General features: G+C 37.8%; 2 protein-coding genes across 3 annotated transcripts in view; one reads left to right on the top strand and one right to left on the bottom strand.

Moving 5' to 3' along the window:
* ZC3H12B (zinc finger CCCH-type containing 12B) overlaps positions 1–22,308 on the bottom strand; it is a 583,808-nt gene that overhangs the window by 120,542 nt on the left and 440,958 nt on the right. Inside the window, exons 3-4 of one of the 2 annotated variants that reach the window (XM_078362809.1) lie at positions 22,151–22,279; positions 19,312–19,478 (exon numbers count right to left, since the gene is read on the bottom strand). The gene's annotated coding sequence lies outside the window, so the exon portion shown is untranslated. The remainder of the gene's footprint in view (positions 1–19,311; positions 19,479–22,150; positions 22,280–22,308) is intronic. The other variant, XM_078362810.1, reaches the window with a different exon arrangement.
* LOC100396651 (DNA repair protein RAD51 homolog 2-like) lies at positions 10,535–15,692 on the top strand. The gene is made up of 2 exons (XM_054250944.1): positions 10,535–10,706; positions 15,121–15,692. Exons 1-2 carry the CDS (start codon positions 10,535–10,537, stop codon positions 15,690–15,692), a joined length of 744 nt encoding a protein of 247 aa, XP_054106919.1.

Raw genomic sequence — 22,308 nt, 5'->3', positions numbered from 1 at the left:
GCTTGGTAAATCTTTCTCCATTTCTTTATTTTCAGCCTTTGCGTATCCTTGCATGTGAGATGGGTTTCCTGGATACAGTACTCCGATGGATTTTGGTTTTTATCCAATTTGCCAGTCTGTGTGTTTTGATTGGTGCATTTAGCCCATTTACATTTAGGGTTAATATTGTTATGTGTGAATTTGATACTGCCATTTTGATGCTAGCTTGCTGTTTTGCCCATTAGTTGATGAAGATTCTTCATTTTGTTGATGCTCTTTAGCATTTATTGTGTTTTTGGAATGGCTGGTACTGGTTGTTCCTTTCTATGTGTAGTGCCTCTTTCAGGAGCTCTTGTAAAGCAGGCCTGGTGGTGACAAAATCTCTGAGTACTTGGTTGTTCGCAAAGGATTTTATTTTTCCTTCACTTCTGAAGCTCAGTTTGGCTGGATATGAAATTCTGGGTTGAAAGTTCTTTTCTTCTTGCCTGTAGAGTTTCTGCCAAGAGATCTGCTGTGAGTGTGATTGGCTTCCCTTTTTGGGTGACCCGACCTTTCTCTCTGGCTGCCCTTAGTATTTTCTCCTTCATTTCAACCCTGGTGAATGTAACGATTATGTGCCTTGGGGTTGCTTTTCTTGCGGAGTATCTTTGTGGTGTTCTCTGTATTTCCTGCATTTGAGTGTTGGCCTGTCTTGCTAGGTGGGGGAAATTTTCCTGGATAATATCCTGAAGAGTATTTCCCAGCTTGAATTCATTCTCTTCGTCACATTCTGGTACACCTATCAAACATAGGTTAGGTCTCTTCGCATAGTTCCACATTTCTTGGAGACTGTTCATTTCTTTTTGCGTTTTTTTCTCTAACCTTGGTTTCTCATTTTATTTCATTGAGTTGATCTTCGACTTCAGATATTCTTTCTTCTGCTTGGTCAATTTGGCTGTTTAAACTTGTGCATGCTTCGTGAAGTTCTTGTGTTGTGTTTTTCAGCTCCTTCAATTCATTCATATTCCTCTCTAAGTTGTCCATTCTGGTTATCATTTCCTCGAATCTTTTTTCAAGGTTCTTAGTTTCTTTGCATTGAGTTAGAACTTGTTCTTTTAGCTCACAGAAGTTTCTCATTACCCACCTTTTGAAGTCTAATTCCGTCATTTCCTCACAGTCATTCTCCGTCCATCTTTGTTTCCTTGCTGGTGAGGAGTTTTGGTCCTTTGTAGGAGGCGAGGTGTTCTGGTTTTGGGTGTTTTTCTCCTTTTTGCGCTTTCTTCTTCCCATCTTTGTGGATTTATCCACCTGTCGTCTGAGTAGTTGCTGACTTTTCGATTGGTTCTCTGAGTGGAAGCCCAGATTGTTGATGCTGAGGTATTTCTGTTACTTGGTTTTCCTTCTACCAGTTTAGCCCCTCTGCTGTATGACTGTTGAGGTTCACTCCAGGCTCTGCTTCTCTGGGTTATACCTGTAGCAGCTGCAGAACAGTGAGGGATGTTACCAGTGTCTTCTTCTGCTATCATTGTCCCAGAATGATGCCTGCCTAATGTCAGTCTGATCAGTCCTTTTGAAGTGATTCTAAATATACAGGCATCAGGGAGCTGCTTGAGGAGATGGTCTGTACTTTATAGATGCTCAAGTGCTGAGCTGTGAGCTCCATTGTTTATTCAGGTCTGTTAGGCTGCTACGTTTATGTCTGCTGCAGCAGAACTCATAAAACCCCCTTTTTTTAGATGCTCTGTCTTGGGGAGTTGGGGCTTTTTTTTATGAGTGTGTGTTGCACTATCCCAGCTAGGAGGCAGTCTAGTCACTATTTGCCTACCGAGGCTCCGCCCTGCTGATGTGGGGTCTGCCCTGTTGCTGCAGGCTCTGCCCTGCTGCCACAGGCTCTGCCCTGCAGCAGAGTCTCTCTGTTATGGCTGGTTTCCTCGGCAACAGCAGGCTGCGTCAGCAGTGAGAGTGTACCTCAGTAGGGGAGGATTGTCTCGGTAATAGCAGACGCCCCTCCTGGTGGGAGCATTTAAAGCAGCCTTAGCCAGAGAGGAATTGCCTAGCCTGGTGATCTGAACTTGACGTCCTTCACACCTCACTACTGGGGGCCAAAGTGCTCTGCATCTCTAAGTAAACTTGAAAAGCATTCTGGGTCATCAGGATTGCAACTCTTAGGAAAGTCTTAGGGCTAATCTAAGCCCAGAGACAGTTGACTGTGGGGCCATGTGATCTACTAAAACACCAGCAAGGGAAGCTACAGAAGTGCTGGCATCACCACATTTCTAACCCCTGGCTGCACAGGTTGAAGCTCCAAAACAGATCCCTTCCTTCTGTTTTAGGAGAGTAATGGGAAGAGCGGGGAGGACTTTGTCTTGCATCTTGGATACCAGCTCAGCAACAGCACGATAGGGCAATGACCAGAGTCATGAGGCCCCCATTTCAGTATCTAGCTTCCTGATGACATCTCAAGACACACCCTGAGACAGAAGGAATGTACTACCTTGAAGGGAACAACCCAGGCTTGGCAGCATTTATCACCTGATAACTGAAGAGATTTTGGGCCCTGAGTTACATCAAGGGGCTTGAGCAAGCCTCTGAGACTTGCTGGCTTCAGGTATCAGCATGACTGCAGGAGACTATAACACCAAGTGGGCTTTTTGGGTCCTCAATTTCATTACTTGACTCTTGGATGGAATCTCTGGATTTGCCCTGGGCCAGAGGGGAGCTGTCATTCCTGAAGGAAAAAATCCAGGCCAGGCAGCATTCACCACAAGCTGATGTCAGAGCTCTAGGGCCTTAAGGGAATGTTGGTGGTAGTCTGGCAGAACTCCTCATGGCCTAAGGTGATGGTTGCTACAGAGGGAATGTTCCCTTCCTTTGTGGAGGGAATGTTCCCTTTCTTTGTGAAGGGAAAGGAAGAGTTGAAAAAGACTGTGTGTCATGGTTGTGTTGCCAGCTCAGCCACAATACAATAGAACACAGGTAGACTTCTTAGGTTTGTCACTCTGTTTCTTGACTCCAAGATGACACCTATAAACCCACCTGGGACGTGGGAGAATTCACTGCCCAGAAGGGGAGGACACAGGCCTGGCTGGCTTTGCTGCCTGCTGATTGTAGAGGCCCAGGGCCTTGAATGAACATAGGCAGTAGCCAGGGAGTGGTTACAATAGGCCTTGAGTGAGACCCAGTGCTGTGCTGGCTTCAGATCTGACCCAACAAAGTTCTAGCGGTGGTGGCTACAGAGATGCTTGTGTACATCCAACCTCAGGTTTAAGTGGCTCAGAACAGAGAAAGAGACTCTATATGTTTAGGAGAAAATAAAGGGAAAGAACAGAGTCTCTGCTGGTAATAAAGAAACTCTTGTTTATGACGATCAAGGTGCAACCTCTATAAGTCTGCAAGAACAGCAATGTTACTGGGATTTGAGTGTTCCCTAAAGCAGACACGGCTTAGATCAAAACACCCAAGTTCTTTTTAATTTCTAGAAAGCTTTTCTAAGAAGGACAGGTGTAAACAAGTTCAGATTGTGAAAACTAAAATAAATATCAATCACTTCAATGTCCAGACATCAAAGAAAATTTACTAGCATCAACACCACCCAGGAAAACATGACCTTGCCAAATGAACTAAATAAGGCACCAGGAACCAATCTTGGAGAAACAGAGATATGTGACCTTTCAGACAGGGAATTCAAAATAGCTGTGTTGAGGAATCACAAAGAAATTCAAGATAACACAGAGAAAGAATTCAGAATTTTATCAGTTTAATTTTTCAAAGAGATTGAAATAATTTTAAAAATCAAGCAGAAATTCTGGATCTGAAAAGTTCAATTGGCATACTGAAGAATGAATGAAAGTTTCTTGATAGCAGAATTGATCAAGAGGAAGAAAGAGTGAGCTTGATGACAGACTATTTGAAAATACAGTCAGGGGAGACAAAAGAAAAAAGAATAGAAAACAATAAAGCATGCCTTCAGGATCTAGAAAACAGCTTCAAAATGGGCAAATTTAAGAGTTATTGGCTTTAATAAGGAGATAGAGAAATAGATAGGGGTAAAAAGTTTATTCAATGGGATAAAACCAGAGATCTTTTCAAATCTAGAGAAAGTTAATAAAATCCAGATACAAGAAGGTCATATAATTCCAAGCACATTTATCTCAAAGAATACTACCTCAAGGCATTTAATAATCAAACTTTCAAAGACCAAGGATTAACGAAGGATCCTAAAAGCAGCAAGAAAAAGACACAAATACAATGAAGCTGCAATATGTCTGAACACAGACTTTTCACTGTAAACCTTACAGGCCAAGAGAGTGTGGCATGACATATTTAAACTGTTGAAGGGAAACAACTGTTATCCTAGAATAGTATACCTGGCAAAAATTTCCTTTAAATATGAAGGAGAAATAAAGACTTCCATTAGACTAACAAAAGCTGAGGAATTTCATTTATATGAGACCTGTCCGATGGGAAATGTTTAAGGAATTACATCAATCATAAAGAAAAGGACAGTACCTTTGCAGAGACATGGATGAATCTGGAAACCATCATTCTTAGCAAACTGACACAAGAACAGAAAACCAAACACCACATGTTCTCACTTATAAGCGGATGTTGGACAATGAGAACACATGGACACAGGAAAGGGAATATCACACACTGGGGCCTGGTGATTTGGGGACTAGGGAAGGAATAGCGGGGGTGGGATGATTGGGGAGGAATAGCATTAGGAGAAATACTTAATGAAGATGACAGGGCAATGTATGCAACAAACCACCATCATGGCACATGTATACCTATATAACAAACCTGCACAATCTGCCTATGTACCCCAGAACTTAAAGTATAATTTAAAAAATAGAAAGAAAAGAACAGCAGCGAGCAATAAGAAATCATCTGGAGGCACAAAACTCATGGGTAATAGTAAGTGCACAGAAAAAAACCAGAATACTGCAGTGTTATAATGCTGCAACTGAGATATGTAATAAACTAAAATGCTAACTAAAATAAATGATGAACAAAACAAAAATAATAACAACAACAATTTCTTAAGACATAGACAGTACAATAAGATCTAAATAGGAAGAAAAAGTTAAAAGACTTGAAAATAAAGTTATGACATACAATTTATATTAGTTTTCTTTTTGTTTCTTATTTGTTTATTAAAAAAAAGAGTTAAGTAGTTATCAGATTATAAGATAGCATGTGCAAGCTTCATGGTAACCTGAAGCAAACAAACAAAAAATACAATGAAAACAGAAAAACAAAAAGCAAGATAAATTATATCACCGGGGAAAATCACTTTCACCAAAGGAAGGAAAAGGAAGAAAATAAAGAAATAACACCACAAAACAACCAGAAAAGAAATAACAAAATGGCAGGAGTAAGTCTTTACTTATCAATATTAACATTGACTGTAAATGAACTAAAGTCTACAATCAAAAGACAGAGTGATTGAGTGTATTAAAATCAAGATTCATTAATCTCTTGCCTGCTAGAAACACACTTTACCTATAAAGACACAAATAGGTTAAATAAAAAGTGATGGAAAAGACATTCCACACCAATGGAAATAAAAAAGGATCAGGAGTAGCATACTTATATCAAACAAAATAGATTTCAAGACAAAAACTGTAAGAAGAGACAAAGAAAGTTACTATATAATGATGAAGGGGTAAATTCAGTAAGAGAATATATCAATTTTAAATATATATACACCCAACACTGGAGCACCCAGATAAATAAATAAAATATTATTAGAGCTAAAGAGAGAGATAGGTCCCAATACAACAATATCTGGAGACTTCAACACCATACTTTAAGCATTGGACCATTCTTCAAGAAAGAAAATCAACAAAGAAACATCAGACTTAATTTGCAGTATAGATCAAATGAATCTAATAGATATTTATAGAACATTTCACCCAACAGCTGCAGAATACACATTCTTTTCTTCAGCATATGGCAATTGTGAGGCATTAATCCCAGTGCTATCCTTTTACAGCAGAGGAAATCCAGACCAAACTCACCTGATGCATGCCCAGCCAATGTTGGGAATCTTTAAAACAGCGTTAGCCAGAGGGGAATTGCCTAACCTGGCAGTCTGAACTTGAGTTCTCTCACACCTTGCTACTGGGGGTCATGGATTATTCTTAACAACAGACTGTATGATAGGTCAAAAAAAGTCTAAAACATTCAACAAAGTTGAGATAACATCAAGCATCTTCTCTGACCACAATATATAGAATAAAATTAGAAATTAATAACAAGATAAATTTGGGAAACTATACCAACACATGGAAGTTAAACAATATGCTCCTGAATGACAAGTGGATAAATGAAACCATTTTTGTAAAGTTCTTGAAACAAAAGACAATGGAAATACAACACACTGAAACCTATGGGATACAGCAAAAGCAGTACTAAGAGGGAATCTTATAGCTATAATTCCCTACATCAAAAAAAAGAAATAACTTCAAATAAACAATCTAACAATAAGTCTTAAAGAACTAGAAAAGCAAAAGCAAACCAAACCTAAAATTAGTAGGAGAAAAGAACTAAGAGGTTGGGTGTGGTGGCTCAAACCTGTAATCCCAGCAGTTTGGGAGGCCAAGGAGGGCAGATCACTCGAGGTCAGGTCTTTGAGACCAGCCTGGCCAACATGGTGAAACCCCGTCCCTACAAAAAATACAAAAATTAGACAGGCATGGTAGCAGGCACCTGTAATCCCAACTACTAGGGAGGCTGAGGCAAGAGAATTGCTCAATCCCGGGAGACACAGGCTGCAGTGCACCAAGATGGCAGCTCCTGCCTGAGCAACAGAGGAAGACTCCATCTCAAAAAAATCTAATAAAGATTAGAACAGAAATAAATAAATTTAAAATGAGGAAAACAATACAAAAGATCAATGAAACAAAAAGTTGGTTTTTTGAAAAGTAAAACAAAATTGACAAACCTTTAGCCAAACTTAGTAAGAAATAGAGAAAAGATTCAAATAAAAACATTAGAAATGAAAAAGGAGATGTTACAACTAATACTGCAGAAATTCAAAGATCATTAGTGGCTACGATGAGCAGCTATATGCCAATAAGTTGGAAAATCTAGAAGAAATAGACAAATTTCTAGATTCATACAACCTATCAAGATTGAACCAGAAAGAAATCCAAAACCTGAACAGGCCAATTGCAAGCAATAAGATCAAAGCCATATTAAAAACTCTCTCAGCAAAGAAAAAACAGGGACCCAATAGCTTCACTGCTGATTTCTACAAACATTTAAAGAACTAATACCAATCCTACTAAAACTATTGCAAAAAATAGAAGAGAAGGCAATACTTCTAAATTCCTTATATGAAGTCAGCATTACTCTGAAACCAAAATCAGACAGACACATGAAAAAAACAAAACTACAATCCAATATCTCTGATGAATATTGATGCAAAAATCCTCAACAAAATACTGGCAAAACCGAATTCAATGCTACATTAAAAAAAATTTCTAATGTTGAGCACCTTTTCATGTGCTTGTTTGCCATATCTATTTCAAATACTTTGCCCATTTTTTTTTATAAATCAGTCTGTCCTTTGTTGTTGAGTTTTAAACATTTAAAAATATATTCTGGATACTAGTCTCTTATCAGACATAATTTGCAAATGATTTCTCTCATTCTATGGGTTGCCTTTTCACTTTCTTAATCATGTTCATTAAAGCACAAAAGGTACATGTGCATGATCTGCACATGTACCCTAGACCTTAAAGTATAATCAATAAATTTATATAAAATAAGAAAAGTTGTAGTTATTTTTGATTGGTTCATCTTTTAGTCCTTCTATTTAAGATGGGGGAGTTTACATGCCACAGTTATAGTGTTACAATATTTTCAATTTTCCTGTGTGCTTATTATTACCGGTGAGTGTTGTCAGTTCAGAGATTTCTTATTGCCCATTAACATCCTTTCATTCTGATTGAAGTTCTTCCTTTAGCATTTTGCATAGTGTTAAGTCTGGTGTTGATAAAATTCCTCAGCTTTTGTCTGGGAAAATCTTTATTTTCTTATAATTTTTGAAGAATATTTTTGATTTGGTAACAGTTTTTTCCCAAAGCCCTTTACACATGTCATGTCACTCTTTTGTTGCTTGTAAGGTGTTCACTGAAAAGTCTGGGGGGCAGATTTACTGAAGCTGCACTGTATATTATTTGTTTCTTTTCTCTTGATGCTTTTAGAATTCTTTCTTTAGAACTGACCTTTAGGACTTTGATTAAGTGCTTTGGGGTAGTCTTCTTTGGGTTAAATCTGCTTGGGATTCTATTCTTTATTTAGATATCAGTATTTTTCTCCAGACTTGGTAAGTTCTGTGTTACCATTCTCTTGAATAATCTCTCTACTTTTATCTCTTTCTCTACCTCCTTTTTAAGGACAATAACTCTCAGATTTGCTCTTTTGAGGCCATTTTCTAGCTATTCTAAGTGTGCTTCATTGTTTTTCATTCCTTTTTGTCTCTTCTGACTGTGTTTTCAAATAGCCTGCTTTCAAATCCACTAATTTCTTCTTCTGCTTGATCAATTCTGCTATTAAAAGACTTTGATGCATTATTCAGCATGCCAATTGCATTTTTTCAGCTCCAGAATTTCTACTTAATTCTTTTTTTTTTTTTTTGGAAATTGAATCTTCGCTCTGTTGCCCAGTTTGGAGTGCAATGATGTGATCTCAGCTCACTGCAACTTCTGCCTCCCAGGATCAAGCAATTCTCTGTCTCAACCTCCAATTAGATGGAATTACAGGTGCACACCAGCATGCCTGGCTAATTTTTGTATTTTTAGTAGAGACAAGGTTTCACCATATTGGTCAGGCTGATCTGAAACTCCTGACCTCAGGTGATTCACCCACCTTGGCCTCCAAAGTGCTGGGATTACAAGCATGAGCCACCACACCTGGCCAATTCTTTTTAATTATTTCAGTCTTTTAATTAAATTCATCTGATAGAATTTTGAATTCCTTTTCTGTGATATCTTGAACTTCTCCATTTTCTCAAAACAGCTATCTTGAATTCTCTATCTGAAAGGTCACATATCTCTGTTTCTCTGGGATTGGCTCCTGGTGCCTTTTTAAGTTTGGTGAAGTCATGTTTTCCTATATGTCTTGATGCTTTCAGATATTCTTTGGTGTCTGGGCATTGAAAAGTTATGTATTTATCATAGTCTTCACAATCTGGGTTCGTTTGTACTCAATTCATCTTGAGAAACCTTTCTGGGTATATAAAAGGACTTGGGTTTTGTGATCTTACCTGTACCTGCATTAGAGTGCAGCACAAGCCCAGTGATACTGTGGTTCTTGCAGACTCATAGAAGTACCACTTTGGTGGTCTTGGATAAGATCTGGAAGAATTCGCTGTGTTAAGGCAGAAACACTTGTTTTCTCCTCTTACTTTTCCCAAACAAACAGAATATCTCTCTTTGCTGAGCTCCTGAAACTAGGTGTGGGGTGACTTAAGCTGCCCTGTGAGTGCCACCACTGGATATGTGCTGGGTCATAGCTGAGGCCAGCACAACACTGGGTTTCACCCAAAGGCCATTGTAACCACTTTCTGACTACCACCTATTTTCACCCAAGGTTCTAGGGCACTACAATCAGCAGGTCATGAAGCCAGCCAGGGTTGCACCTTGCCCTTCAGGGCAGCAAAATTTCCCCAGGGCAGGTCCAGAAATTCTGCTCAGGCACCAAAGACTGGAGTCAAAAACCTTAGAAATCTGCCTGTGCTATTGTACTGTGGCTGAGTTGGTGCTCAAACAATGAGATGCTGTCTGTACATTCTCCACAGGAAGCAGAGCCTCAGCATGTAACCACCACCACCACAGGCTCACTGGAAGTATTTTTAAGCTACCACTGATGTTCACTTAATGCCCAATGGATCTTTAGTATGTAGTGAATGCTGGCAGGCCTGAGACTCACCCTTTAGGGAAGTGGGCTCCCTTTTGGCCCAAGGCATGTACAGAAATTTTGTCTAAGAGCTGAGGTCTGGAATCAGAGACCCCAAGAGCCCACTTGGTACTCTATTCTCCTGTGGCCAAGCTAGTACTTAAAATACAGTAAAGTCCCCTTTACTTTTTCCTCTGCTTTTCTCAAGTAGAAGGGGTCTCTTACTGTAGCTACTACAGCTGGAACTGTGCTGGATCTCACCTGAAGCCAGCATGTCTCAGTCTCACCCAAGGCCTATGGCATACTACCTGGGCATTGCTGTGGGTTATTCAGGGGCCAATGTGTCTTTAGGAAGCAGGTGATGGGTCCTGCCTGGACTGGGTTCTTTCCTTCAAGGTAGTGGGTTCCCTCCTGGCTCAGTGTGTGTCTATACATGTCATCCAGGAGCTAAGGCCTACAATGGAGGACTCAAAACCTTGATCAGCACTCCATCATACTGTGGCTGAGCTGGTATTCAAGGTGCAAGAAAAATTCCTTTTTGCCTTTCCTCTCATCTCCACAAGTGGAAGGAAGGTGTCTCTTTTGGTGCCATGAGCTGTGCTGCCAAGGGTTGGAGGTGATATGGCACACACTCCCTTAGCCCTATGGCTGGTGTCTCAGTAGGTCGATGTATACTGGTTCTTTGCCCAGCATAGATGTGCACTGGCTCTTTGCCCAGCATAGCACTAGGACTCAGCTAGGAGTGGCAGTCCCTGTGACCTACACTGCCTTTAAAGTTTATTTAGAACCCCAAAACACTTTAGCTTGCAGTGAACTCAAATTCCAACTGCTGAGAATGGGTAAGTTTCCTGTGGATAGGGCTGATCTGAATGCTTCCTCCATTGGTGGGCATCAGCTGAGTTCCATCTTGTTTTGCCTTTTGCTGTGACAGAGCAGCAAAACTCAAGTTTCACTGTGGAACTTGAGTTAAATGCAAGGTTTCACACATGTCGTGCCCTTCCTTTCCCAAGAGCACAGATTCTTTTCTTACACCACATGTCTACTGCTAGAGGATAGTGGAGAGGCGGTGACATTAGAGATTCAAGGCTGTCTTTCCTATCCACTACAGTGCCTGATATTGTTTGGCTAGGCGGTGACATTAGAGATTCAAGGCTGTCTTTCCTACCCACTACAGTGCCTGATATTGTTTGGCTGTGTCTCCACTCAAATGTCTTGAACTGTAATTCCCATAAACCCCATGTGTTATGGGAAGGAGGTAATTGGATCATGGGGGCACTTACCCTCATGTTTTTCTCATGATAGTGAGTGAGTTTTCATGAGATCCGATGGTTTTATAAGGGGCTTTTCCCCCTTTTTCTGGGCACTTCTCCTTGCTACTTTCATGTGAAGAAAGGACGTGATTGCTTCCATCATGATTGTAAGTTTCCTGTGGCCTCCCCAGCTCTGCAGACCTATAAGTCAATTAAACCTCTTTTCTTTCTAAATTACCCAGTCTCCAGCAGTTCTTTATAGCAGTATAAGTAGGGACTAATACAGTGTATATTTCAGTGATAGGAATTTAAAACCAAGGACTATGAATGCTCACCTGATTTTTCTTCTTATGAAGGTGCTATTTTTGTTCAGATAGTTATTAAATTTGGTGTTCCTGTGGGAGGGATGCTCAGTGGAACTTTCTATTTGGCCATTTTACTCCATACCTAATCAATTAATGCTTTGTAATTTACAAAATGGTTTTACATATGCTGTCTCTTTCAATCCTAACAAAAGTGAATGGCATAATTCCTGTTGTATAGATGAAGAAACAGACTCAGAGACATTATTCTTTTCTCCTTTATCTCTATTTAGACAATCTACAAGGCCCACCATTGGAACTATATTCTTCACAAGAAAAAGATGGACTGATTAACATCCAGCTTGAATTCAGTTCACCCTTCTCTGAATTCTTATTGTAATTAAATTCAGTTTTATGTAGTCTACTGCTAAAGTGATGTTTTTTCTTTTTTAATCTTTTCCTGTCATATTGTAATTTAGTAATGTAAAAAGGTAAGCATAAATTTCACAATTAATGAATTTGAATTTTGACTGACTTTGATGCATATTTATTGTGTGATTTTATACAGGTTATCTAGTTCTACAAACCTCGGTTTCCTTACCTGTGAAATGAGGATAACAATCTTTACCTAACAATCTCATTTGGTTTATCAAATAAGAAAATTGATACAAAGTTTCCTTCCTTCCTTCCTTCCTTCCTTCCTTCCTTCCTTCCTTCCTTCCTTCCTTCCTTCCTTCCTTCCTTCCTTCCCCTTTCCTCTCTCCTTTCCTCTCTTCTTCCCTGCCTTCATTTCTTAAAATATGTCTGCAATCAGGCTGAAAGCCCTATGATGTCAGTGCACATATCTTAAACCTCTGTTGCTTTCCCAACAGAGTTGGATTCATAATATTTGACATCTACATTTACTTGGAATGGAAAGATTTGGAATGCATACTTTTGGAGTACTAGGCTTCTAAGTATAGTCTCATCACCTAAGCTCACCTTCCAGAGCCTTTGAATCTAATATACTCAATTCTCTTAATACTTTTGCTGGATTTAATTAAAACTTCAGCATGTGAATACACAAGTTAATGGCTTTTATTTTACAAATCATTTATTTGTCAAAAAGAGAAATATCATTTTGATTCAAATGAATGGGTTTCTCCAGAGACTACACATTTTCTGAAGTCATTATTAATAACAATTTTAAACACAAACTCTCCATTGGTGGCTTCTGTTGTTGCTATGACACCAATGTCTAGCAGTCACTACCCTCATTGGCAGAGATAACTAATTCACTTTAAACTCTTTAAAGTTTTCAATTACTTTTGGTTGGAGGTTAGTGGAAGAAGTGTGAGGTACACTTCTTCAGCAGTCTCTAAAAAGTCTAAACTAATACAAGGACTGTGATAGTCAATCCCTATAAAAATTAACATCTTCTTATATCCCATTCTTTATTCTTTCTTTTTCTGTTGTATGCCTGAGGGTTATACCTCTAAATATTATATTTAAATAGCAACTTTAGTCAAATGATACTGAAGTGCTTTACAAATACTGTTTCTTTAATCTTTCATAATGTCTAGTGCTCTGAAAGATACATTTATATTTCGTTTGTATATTTGCTTTCATCTTGTTCAGAGCTTCAGTCTCAAGTCTGAAGAATTTTTTAAAAGAATATAAAGCATTGTCCTTATTCTTAAGTATTCTTACCTGTTCATACTTTTAACATACGTAAAACACAGTGACTCTTCCCTTTTTAATTTATTTTCCAGATGAGTTATACTTATTCTAAGTCTGGATAAAATCATCTCCAGCTTGAGGTAGTGGGAGAAAAACTGGGTTGAGAAGTAGACTACAGCTGAATTTCTGAATCCATCAAGTACTGGCTATGTGATTTTGTGCAAACCTTAAACATCCTTGAGACTGAATTACTTAATTTACTATGTAAGGATAAATAGCAAAATATTGTCCTTTTAAAATTTATTTTATTTTATTTGATTTCACCAGGCTGGAGTGCAGTGGTGGGATCTTGGCTCACTGCAACCTCCGTATCCTGGGTTCAAGCAATACCTGTAATACCAGCTGCCTTAGCCTCCAAGGTAGCTGGTATTACAGGTGCACACCACCATGTCCAACTAATTTTTTTGTGTTTTTAGTAGAGACAGGGACCCAGGATGATCTCGATCTCTTGCCCTCGTGATCCACCCAGCTCAGCCTCCCAAAGTGCTGGGATTACAGGTGTGAGCCACCACGCCTGGCCAAAATATTGTCATTATTATGAGTCTCAAATGAGATACTGGATCTTTAAAATACTTTGAGAATGTAAATGATTATGCTAATTCTACCCCAATAAAGCTATTAATGTAAGTGAATGTTTATTATAATTCACAACACAGAAATAATTTGTACGTTTTTTTCTTTTTCCTTTTGAGGTGTCAAATAGCATCTTCAAACTCATATATATATATATATATATATATATATATATATATATATATGATTTAAATCTTTCTATTAAAATTAAGAATAGGATATTAGAATATCAATGTTGGAATAGGCCTTAGAGATAATCCAGTACATCCCACATTACTGTATAAAAGAGGACTTTGAGGTCAAGAGGAAACAAATTTTTATAGGTTATAAAATTAGGCAGTGGCAAAATCAGGATTAGAACTCTGGTTCCATTTCTTCCCATTCAGGGCCTTTCCTATTCTACTACAATGTCTTACCTAAATGGTTCTGTTGGTGCTTTGTTATAAAACTATAAAACTTATCTGCAACTTTTCATTCACTGCTTTGAACCAAGATTTTAATATGAACTGTTAAGCAAACTTCTCCTTTGTGGGGAATCGCTTTTCACAAAGAGAATGACCTACAAGGCAATCCTTCCACACGTTTTATCTTCCAGCCACTAGGTTGTAAACTATTGCATGGCTACTGAAACAATAGGTAGCACAATAAGAAAATGTGACCCAAGGCTGGTGGTCATGCTATTTTTCCTTAGGGATATACAGATATTGGTCTTGCTAGGAGCAACAAATAGAAAATAATGACTAACATATGGTAAATATTCCTTTAGTGTTTATTTTATTCCCTTTATCCTCACATTATGATAAAATCTTATTGTTGTTTTTTAATTTCAAGTTTTTTTCCCAACAAGTATATGACGTAAGGATTGTTTTCATATTAAAGATGAGAAAACTGAGGCTCTGAGAGAGTAAATTAATAGCAAAACTCTACAAAGAAGACAAGAGAGCTGAGATTACAACCTAGATTCTCTGACCTCTAATGAAGGGATCTTTCCACTGTACCGTAATGGCCTATGATTTTTGCCATACTTAATGAATACTGAAAACTATTACTAAAGATGTGACTAAGAGTTAACATTTGGAAGAAGTTATAATGATTGTAACTAAACAAAAATAGACTTATATCTCAACCTTTCTTTGAAACTATCTAAATACTTCTTCTTCCTCTTCTTCTTTTTCTTTTATACCAATGAGGTCTCACTATGTCGCCCAGGCTGGTCTCAAACTCTGAGCTTAAGTGATCCTCTCTCTTTGGCCTCCCAAAATGCTGAGATTGCAGACATGAGCCACCATGCCCAGACAGCTACCATGCTTGGCTAACTACCTAAATACTCCTAAATTATAAGAAGAGGCTTGGCTTTCCAAGGGGAAACTGTGTAATGAGTGGGGAAACTTAAAATTTGGATGCTGCAGACCTGGCTTACGGGATAAAAGCACAGAGGTCTGCTGATTTCTCACCAGCATTCTTTTCTACTACCCTTTCTGCTTTGGATGAAGCCCTGCATGCAGGTGTGGCTTGTGGATCCCTCACAGAGATTACAGGTCCACCAGGTTGTGGAAAAACTCAGTTTTGTATAATGATGAGCATTTTAGCTACATTATCCACCAATATGGGAGGATTAGAAGGAGCTGTGGTGTACATTGACACAGAGTCAGCATTTAGTGCTGAAAGACTGGTTGAGATAGCAGAATCCCATTTTCCCAGATATTTTAACACTGAAGAAAAATTAGTTTTGGCAAGTAGTAAAGTTCATCTTTATCAGGAGCTCACCTATGATGAAGTTTTACAAAGGATTGAATCTTTGGAAGAAGAAATTATCTCAAAAGGAATTAAACTTGTGATTATTGACTCTCTTGCTTCTGTGGTCAATAAAGAGTTTGATACACAACTTCCAGGCAATCTCAAAGAAAGAAACAAATTCTTGGCAAGAGAAGCATCTTCCTTGAAGTATTTGGCTGAGGAGTTTTCAGTACCGGCTGTATAGGAAGTATGGCGCCAGCATCTACTCAACTTCTGTGGATGCCTCAGGGGAGCTTTTACTTATGGTGGACAGGGAAGCAGGAGCAGTCCCATCACATGACAAGAGCAAGAGAAAGAGTAGAAGGTGAAGTCCCCAACATTTTTGAACCACCAGATCTCTTGAGAACTCACTCACTAGCGTGAACACAGCACCAAGCCATGAGGGATCTGCCCCTGCAACCCAAACACCTTGGACTGGGCCCCATTTCCCACATTAGGGATTAATATTCAACAGGATATTTGGGTGGGAGAATATTCAAACTATATCAAAGGTGATGATAAAGAGTAGTATCATTGAAAATGGTGAGGAATGATTGAATTTTGTATATATTTTTGAGATTGAGACAACAGAAATTCCTGATGATTTGAATATGTTGTGTGACACAAAAAGGAGCCTATGTTTATGGCTTAGGAACTGAATGGATGGGACTGTTATCAACTGACAAGAGGAACACTGTGGACAGAGCAAATTTTAGGGGGATGATCAGGATTCAGTCCTATATATATTGAGTTTGAGATGTCTGTTAGGCATTCTAATAGGGATAATGACATCTACACATAGGATGGTTGTGATGATCAAATATGGTGATTGTAAATCACTGAACACAGTATCTGACATAATTATCTCTGTGAGATCAGAGAACATATTGCTATATGAAAAAAGAATAAGAGATTGCAAAAGGGAGATATTCAGGGAAAAAGAGCTCACATAATATGATAGAAGAAAATTTTAAAATGATGAATGGGAAGATAAGGTTGAAGAAATCTCCCAGAACATAAAAGCCAAAGAGATGTGAAAATATTACAGAAATATTAAAAACAATAGAAAATCTAGTCAGGAGGCCCACCTCCTTTCTAAAAAGACTTTCAGAGAGACAGACCAAAGAAAATGGGAGGGAAATAATTATCAGTGGAACCATGTAAGAAAAATTTCCAGAACTGAACGACCTCTGTTTCTAAATTGAAAGTGCTCAGCACCATTAATGAGGGGGATAAAAGACCTATTGTGAGGACATTTTAGAGTGCCAGAGAGTAAAAACAAATCACAAGGAAAGGAATAGGGATTAGTGGAGTATCCATCTTACCTTTAAAGTAACATTGGGAGCTAGTAGACAAGGAAGCAATACCTTCAATGTTCTGAGAAAATTATGACAAACATAGATTTCTAATTCCAACCAAATAGTCAATCAATTATGAGGATAGTCTGAAAATATTTTTTAACATGCAAGATACCAAAAAATTTGTCTCCTACATATCTTCACACAGGAAGCTATTAAGTATGTGAAGGAGGGCATGAAATCCAGGAAAATGGGAAATGTAACACTGGAGAGAGAGGGGAAATTTGCCAGATGATGGTGAACAAAAGTCCATGATGACAGCTGAGTAGCAGGCCTAGAGATGACTAGTACAGATTGGAGCAGGAAAGTGGAAACTCCAGGGAAGATGTCTCTCTAAACCAAATTAAACTGATGCATGTGTTTGATTATTCTCAAAGTATTTGATAGTTCATTCAGAGAGTTAGAGAGTAAACTGTCCCTAACTTAAGGGAGCTTACACTGTAATAAGGGGTACATGCAAGTAGGCAGGCAATTATAGTATTCTGTGAAGGTATAAAGTTTAGTACTGTAGGAAACCAGAATGTGCCTCCCCAAAATATGAAGGATTCTTGAGCTGAAGACAGTTAAGATGCTAGTAGATCTTTCTGCCTAAAAGCAGGACACAGATTTACAGAGAAAAAAGGTCTTGCTGTCCTCCCTCCCCGCTTTTTCCCCTACAGACAGGATGTAAATTCTCCTTTACTGGAAAAAAACCATTTATCATTTCAGAGACAGCACCAGAGGAATCTGCAAGCTGATTTTACTCCATTAGAACCTTCCATATATTTACCTTTCCACGGTTTCCCACCTCTTGAAGTCTGGGACTGCTTTCCTTTGCCTTGTCACTTCTCAAAATTTATTTTTCTTTGTTGGTATGCTGTATAAGCCAGATTCGTAAACCACTGCCTTGAGTTACCTTTCACTGAGAGCTTTTCCTGTGTGATATACACTGCACACATTAATAAACCTATCTGTTTTTCTCTTGTTAATCTGCCTTCTTTTATAGAAGTCTGTGTTAAGTACATACTTATGAGGGTTGAGGAAAAAATGTTTTTTCTCCCCTTCAGTTCTCTGCTGTTAGATCACCCATAGTTGGAATAGAGGCTCAGAAACCTAGTATTTAGCTCCTTTGAGCATCTGTAATTGAACTGGCAAACCAAGAGCTTGGGGTTGACTGTTGGATTAGCTGAAGAATAGTTTCTGCCACATTCTAGAAAACAAAGCTTTTTTTTTTTCTTTTTCTTTTTCTCCAGGGAATGAGTTGGGGGAAACCATTTATTTTAGTTTAAATAATTTAAAGTTCATCTATATATTTATAAGCATTTATCAGTTTTCATTTTAGTATATATGATGGTATCATGTAGAGCAGTGCAAAAAAAAACTTGAGTTGTTAATTTTAGATACAAAAAGCAACTAAATTTCTTATGTAATATTTTACCCTCCCAAGATATGTTCTCTGTACTCCATTGACTTATGCCAATAAAATAATGTTTTTCCAATTTAATAAAAAATGGAAGAGGTTTCAATTCCTTAGACTGATCAAGCATCCAAAAGTATGCAACACAAGTCTAAAAGCAATCAGAATTAACCTTGCATTGCTGATTTAGCTAAACAAACAGATCTCAAAAGTTGGAAGGCTTCAATTCTCCACTTACAAAGGATACACTTATTCTGGAAATTTTGGTTCTTATTTATGTATTTACATATTAATAATTCATGGGAAAATGCAGAAGGAAAAAGAAAAAAACACAAATGCTTTATTACTGAAAATGGTTACTTCTTTCTCTAGTGCTATTTTTTTAAAAACTGCATGTAGTGTGGTTGTGAAGTTTTTTTGAATATACCCCATGACAAACTTTACTCCAAAAACTAAATGAAGTAGAAGCATAACAAAGTACAGGTAGAGTTATTCATAAGAAAAGCATGAAGTGGTATAATCATAATTCATTCTTAGATATTTAGTTCTTTTTAAGCACAGTGTTAGAAGTCAGAGAGATGTGGATATAAAACACAACCCTAAAATTTATAGCTACATGATCTTAGGCAAGTTAAATAACCTGCTTAAGATAGTTTTTTTATTTGCAAAATGGAGATGATAATACCAACATCATAGGATTGCTATGCGGATTAAATGTGGTAACACATGTAAACCTCTTGGTACTTGATTTGTAAAGTTCAATAAATAATAATCTCTTTCCTCTCATCCACTTCTGTGATGATTTCCTGTTAACTCCAAAAGCCTACATATTTTCAGCCTAACAAGATAATTTAATTAGCTGTCTTGTTCAGATTTTCACCACTGCTTTGATGCCTCAACCTTACTGGAAGAAAGCTTCACTTTCTTATAAATAAAATGCCTTAACTTTTCATATTACACAGGTCATCTTACTATTTACTTTTTCAAACACAAAAAGGTAAATTTTATCTTTGTGTTTACCCTTTCAAACACAAAACAATGACAATAACAACAACCACAAAAATACTCACCTCCTAACACCTCAAAAATGTCCAATGTCTGGCATAAATCCTCAGCACGCTCAGTTCTTCAGAGGCCTGTAGTTGACGTCTGTATTTCTTACTTTTGTGATTTATCCATCACAGCTTGGCTTTTATCCTCTGCTGCTGAGGCAGAAATGTCAAAAGGAGTCCATAGCCTTGGGTAAAATAGATTTAATTAGAAAAATGGCAAACCTCTGATGAGAATTTGATAAATCGACCACTGAAACACCTTTTACCCATTTAAAGTTCAGTATTATAATTAGGACAGAAAGATATTTGGATTTCAAAGGCTGAGATAATTGCACTAATTATTCAATAATTGTATTAATCCCAGATGTAGCACTTTTTTTTTTTTTAGGTGGAGTCTCTCTCAGTTGCCAGGATGGAGTGAAGTGGCACTATTTTGGCTCACTGCAACCTCTGCCTCCTGGGTTCAAGTGATTCTCCTGCCTCAGCCTCCCAAGTAGCTGGGACTACAGGCACGTGCCACCACTCCCAGCGAATTTTTGTATTTTTAGTAGAGATGGAGTTTCACAATGTTGGTGAAGATGGTCTAGATCACTTAACCTCATGATCCGCCTGCCTCAGCCTCCAAAAGTGCTAGGATTACAGGTGTGAGCCACCGCTCCTGCCTGATGTAGCACTTTTTTAGACTTTTTTTTGTTTTGTTTTTTTGAGACGAAGTCTCACTTTGTTGCTTGGACTGCAGTGCAGGGGCACGATCACGACTCACTACAACCTCCACCTCCCGGGTTCAAGTGATTCTCCTGCCTCATCCTCCTGAGTAGCTGGGATGACAGGCATGCATCCCCATGCCTGGCTAATTTTTGTATTTTAGTAGAGATGGGGTTTCACCATGGCCAGGATGGTCTCTATCTCCTAACCTCATGATCTGCCTGCCTCAGCCTCCCAAAGTGCTGGGTTTATAGGCGTGAGCTGCCACACCCAGCTTTTTTAGTCTTTTATATCGATTGACCCTAAGAATATTCTGCAGGCCTATGAAAACATATTTTGTGACTATAAGATTCAGTCTAAAAGAATAATATCTGAACTACATGTATAATTTTGAATTATATTTACATAAACTATAAATAAAAGAATTTTTTTAAAAAAGGGATCCATGGATGAACAGTGAATTTAATAACTATTACCTAAATTGTATTAAGTATCAAAATGTTTTTATATAGACCCTATCCACAATTTACAGATTAGGTATGACTACTTCCTCCTGTTGATCTTTTATGTAAAACAAAGTAAGATTAAATCTCAGAACACCACAATTTAGAATAAACATGAATTCCTAACCACTTGAAATACAACAGAATTTCACCCTGAGGGGACTTTTCTTATCTGATTAAATAAAAAGTTGTATGTGCACTTTACAAAGTTGACAGAAACATACAAAGCAAAAAACACTTGAAGAAGAATGGCCGTCTCTTTCTACCTGACTCCAAAATAAAAGAAGAAGTCATTTTGAGAACATTGAAATTAAAATGTTCATAATTACAGTAATAACCAGTTGACATTGTATAACTTTAGGTGGTTCAAAAAATGTTTTCCATCTAGAAGTCAGATTATTAAACTATGGTTCAAAAGCTAAGTGTAGCCTAACAAAGGCTTCTATGAAGGGTTTTATTATTCTTCCCACTCCCCAGCTTTGGAAATTTTTCTATTCCTTAAATATTACTTTTAGTAGTATAGTGACTGTATTTTCCAAACTCCAAATCAGGCCATAAGTTTTGACACTTGAGGGTTTTGTGTTGTTTTTTGGTGCCAGGTGCATTCTAGGAAGTGTGATTTAGATATCAAAAAATTAGAATTTTAGAGCTCATGTTATTAGGACCTCCTGAGAGTGTGTGAAGGAAAAAAATAGGTAAAACAAAAGAAAAAAATTAGACTTTTTTGGATATTTTGAAGATTTGGAAAGATAATGAAAAAGAATGTTTGAAATTAAGAATGCCTTGGAAATTTTGATTACTGTGTGAATAAAACATCTAAGTCAAGGTTACTGGATAGGTAAAAAAAATCAGTTAAAAATCTAGAAGAAACTGGAAATCTTATTTAATCTGAAATTATTAGAAAGTATATTCCACAGTTCATTTAGACATAAGCAAATTTTGAAAAATTTATGCAACTTTATGCAAATATACTCATAACTCTCTATTAGATGTGTGACATGTTCAAGAGTGAGGTACTATTCTGGAATTAATATTGTAGGGATCTTAGAGTTACTGTCCAACATGGTATTACCAAGCTGTGGGGAGATTTATTCCCATGAGGCACTGAGATTTGAGATGACCATGCTACCAGACATGTTATTTGCAGCTCCTTGTTGCCACAGCTATCATGATGAAAGAGTCAGTCTTTTGTACCTACATCTGCTCCTGAGATGTCCCCTTCTGATTTTAGTTTTAATGATTTATAGATGCAATAATACTGTCTTTGTGGGTAGCCAAGAAGAGGGTTACAAGTTGACTCCAAAGCCAAGAAGGACACTAAGAAGGTTCTAACTAGCTTTCATTCTGCTATACTGAGCTTCATGAGGACAGGGTGAGTGTTATTCATCTCTGAGGCCCTGTGCTAAGCCTTACTTATAGTAGATGCTTAACAAATATCTGCTAAATAGTTTATAAGGTTCTCAAGGAAAAAGCATTTTTCTCACCTTCCAAGTTTTTTATTTGTACTCATCACTGAATGGCAGCTATTTTAGTGAGTTGGCTATCATTGCATAGACAAACAAAATAAGAAGCAATGTTTTGAAGCAGCAGAAAATGTCAGACACATAACTGCAAATGTAAATATGTATCCTAGAGAAGCTGCTACTCACCTACCTTCCTGTGTGACCAGGATGAAGGAGATAGGTGGTCATTATCTCTTGTTTCATGTATCACCTTGGAAACCCATCATTCTTAAAAGAAGCAGTGATATCTTGCAAGTTGGCTGTTTCGTCTATTTCCTTGCAAAGGGGTAAAAAAGCAGAATCGG

Source organism: Callithrix jacchus, chromosome X (genome assembly GCF_049354715.1).
Source record: "Callithrix jacchus isolate 240 chromosome X, calJac240_pri, whole genome shotgun sequence".
NCBI lineage: Eukaryota > Metazoa > Chordata > Mammalia > Primates > Cebidae > Callithrix > Callithrix jacchus.
Note: the sequence above shows the minus strand (reverse complement) of the source record. Positions and strands in the feature narration are given on the sequence as shown.

Excerpts from the sequence above, each read along its gene's own strand:
- LOC100396651 (XM_054250944.1), top strand. The coding sequence starts at position 10,535 with ATGTATACTGGTTCTTTGCCCAGCATAGATGTGCACTGGCTCTTTGCC. Across the intron at positions 10,707-15,120 it reads ATTCCAACTGCTGAGAATGG|ACCTGGCTTACGGGATAAAA; the intron begins GTAAGTTTCCTG and ends TGGATGCTGCAG.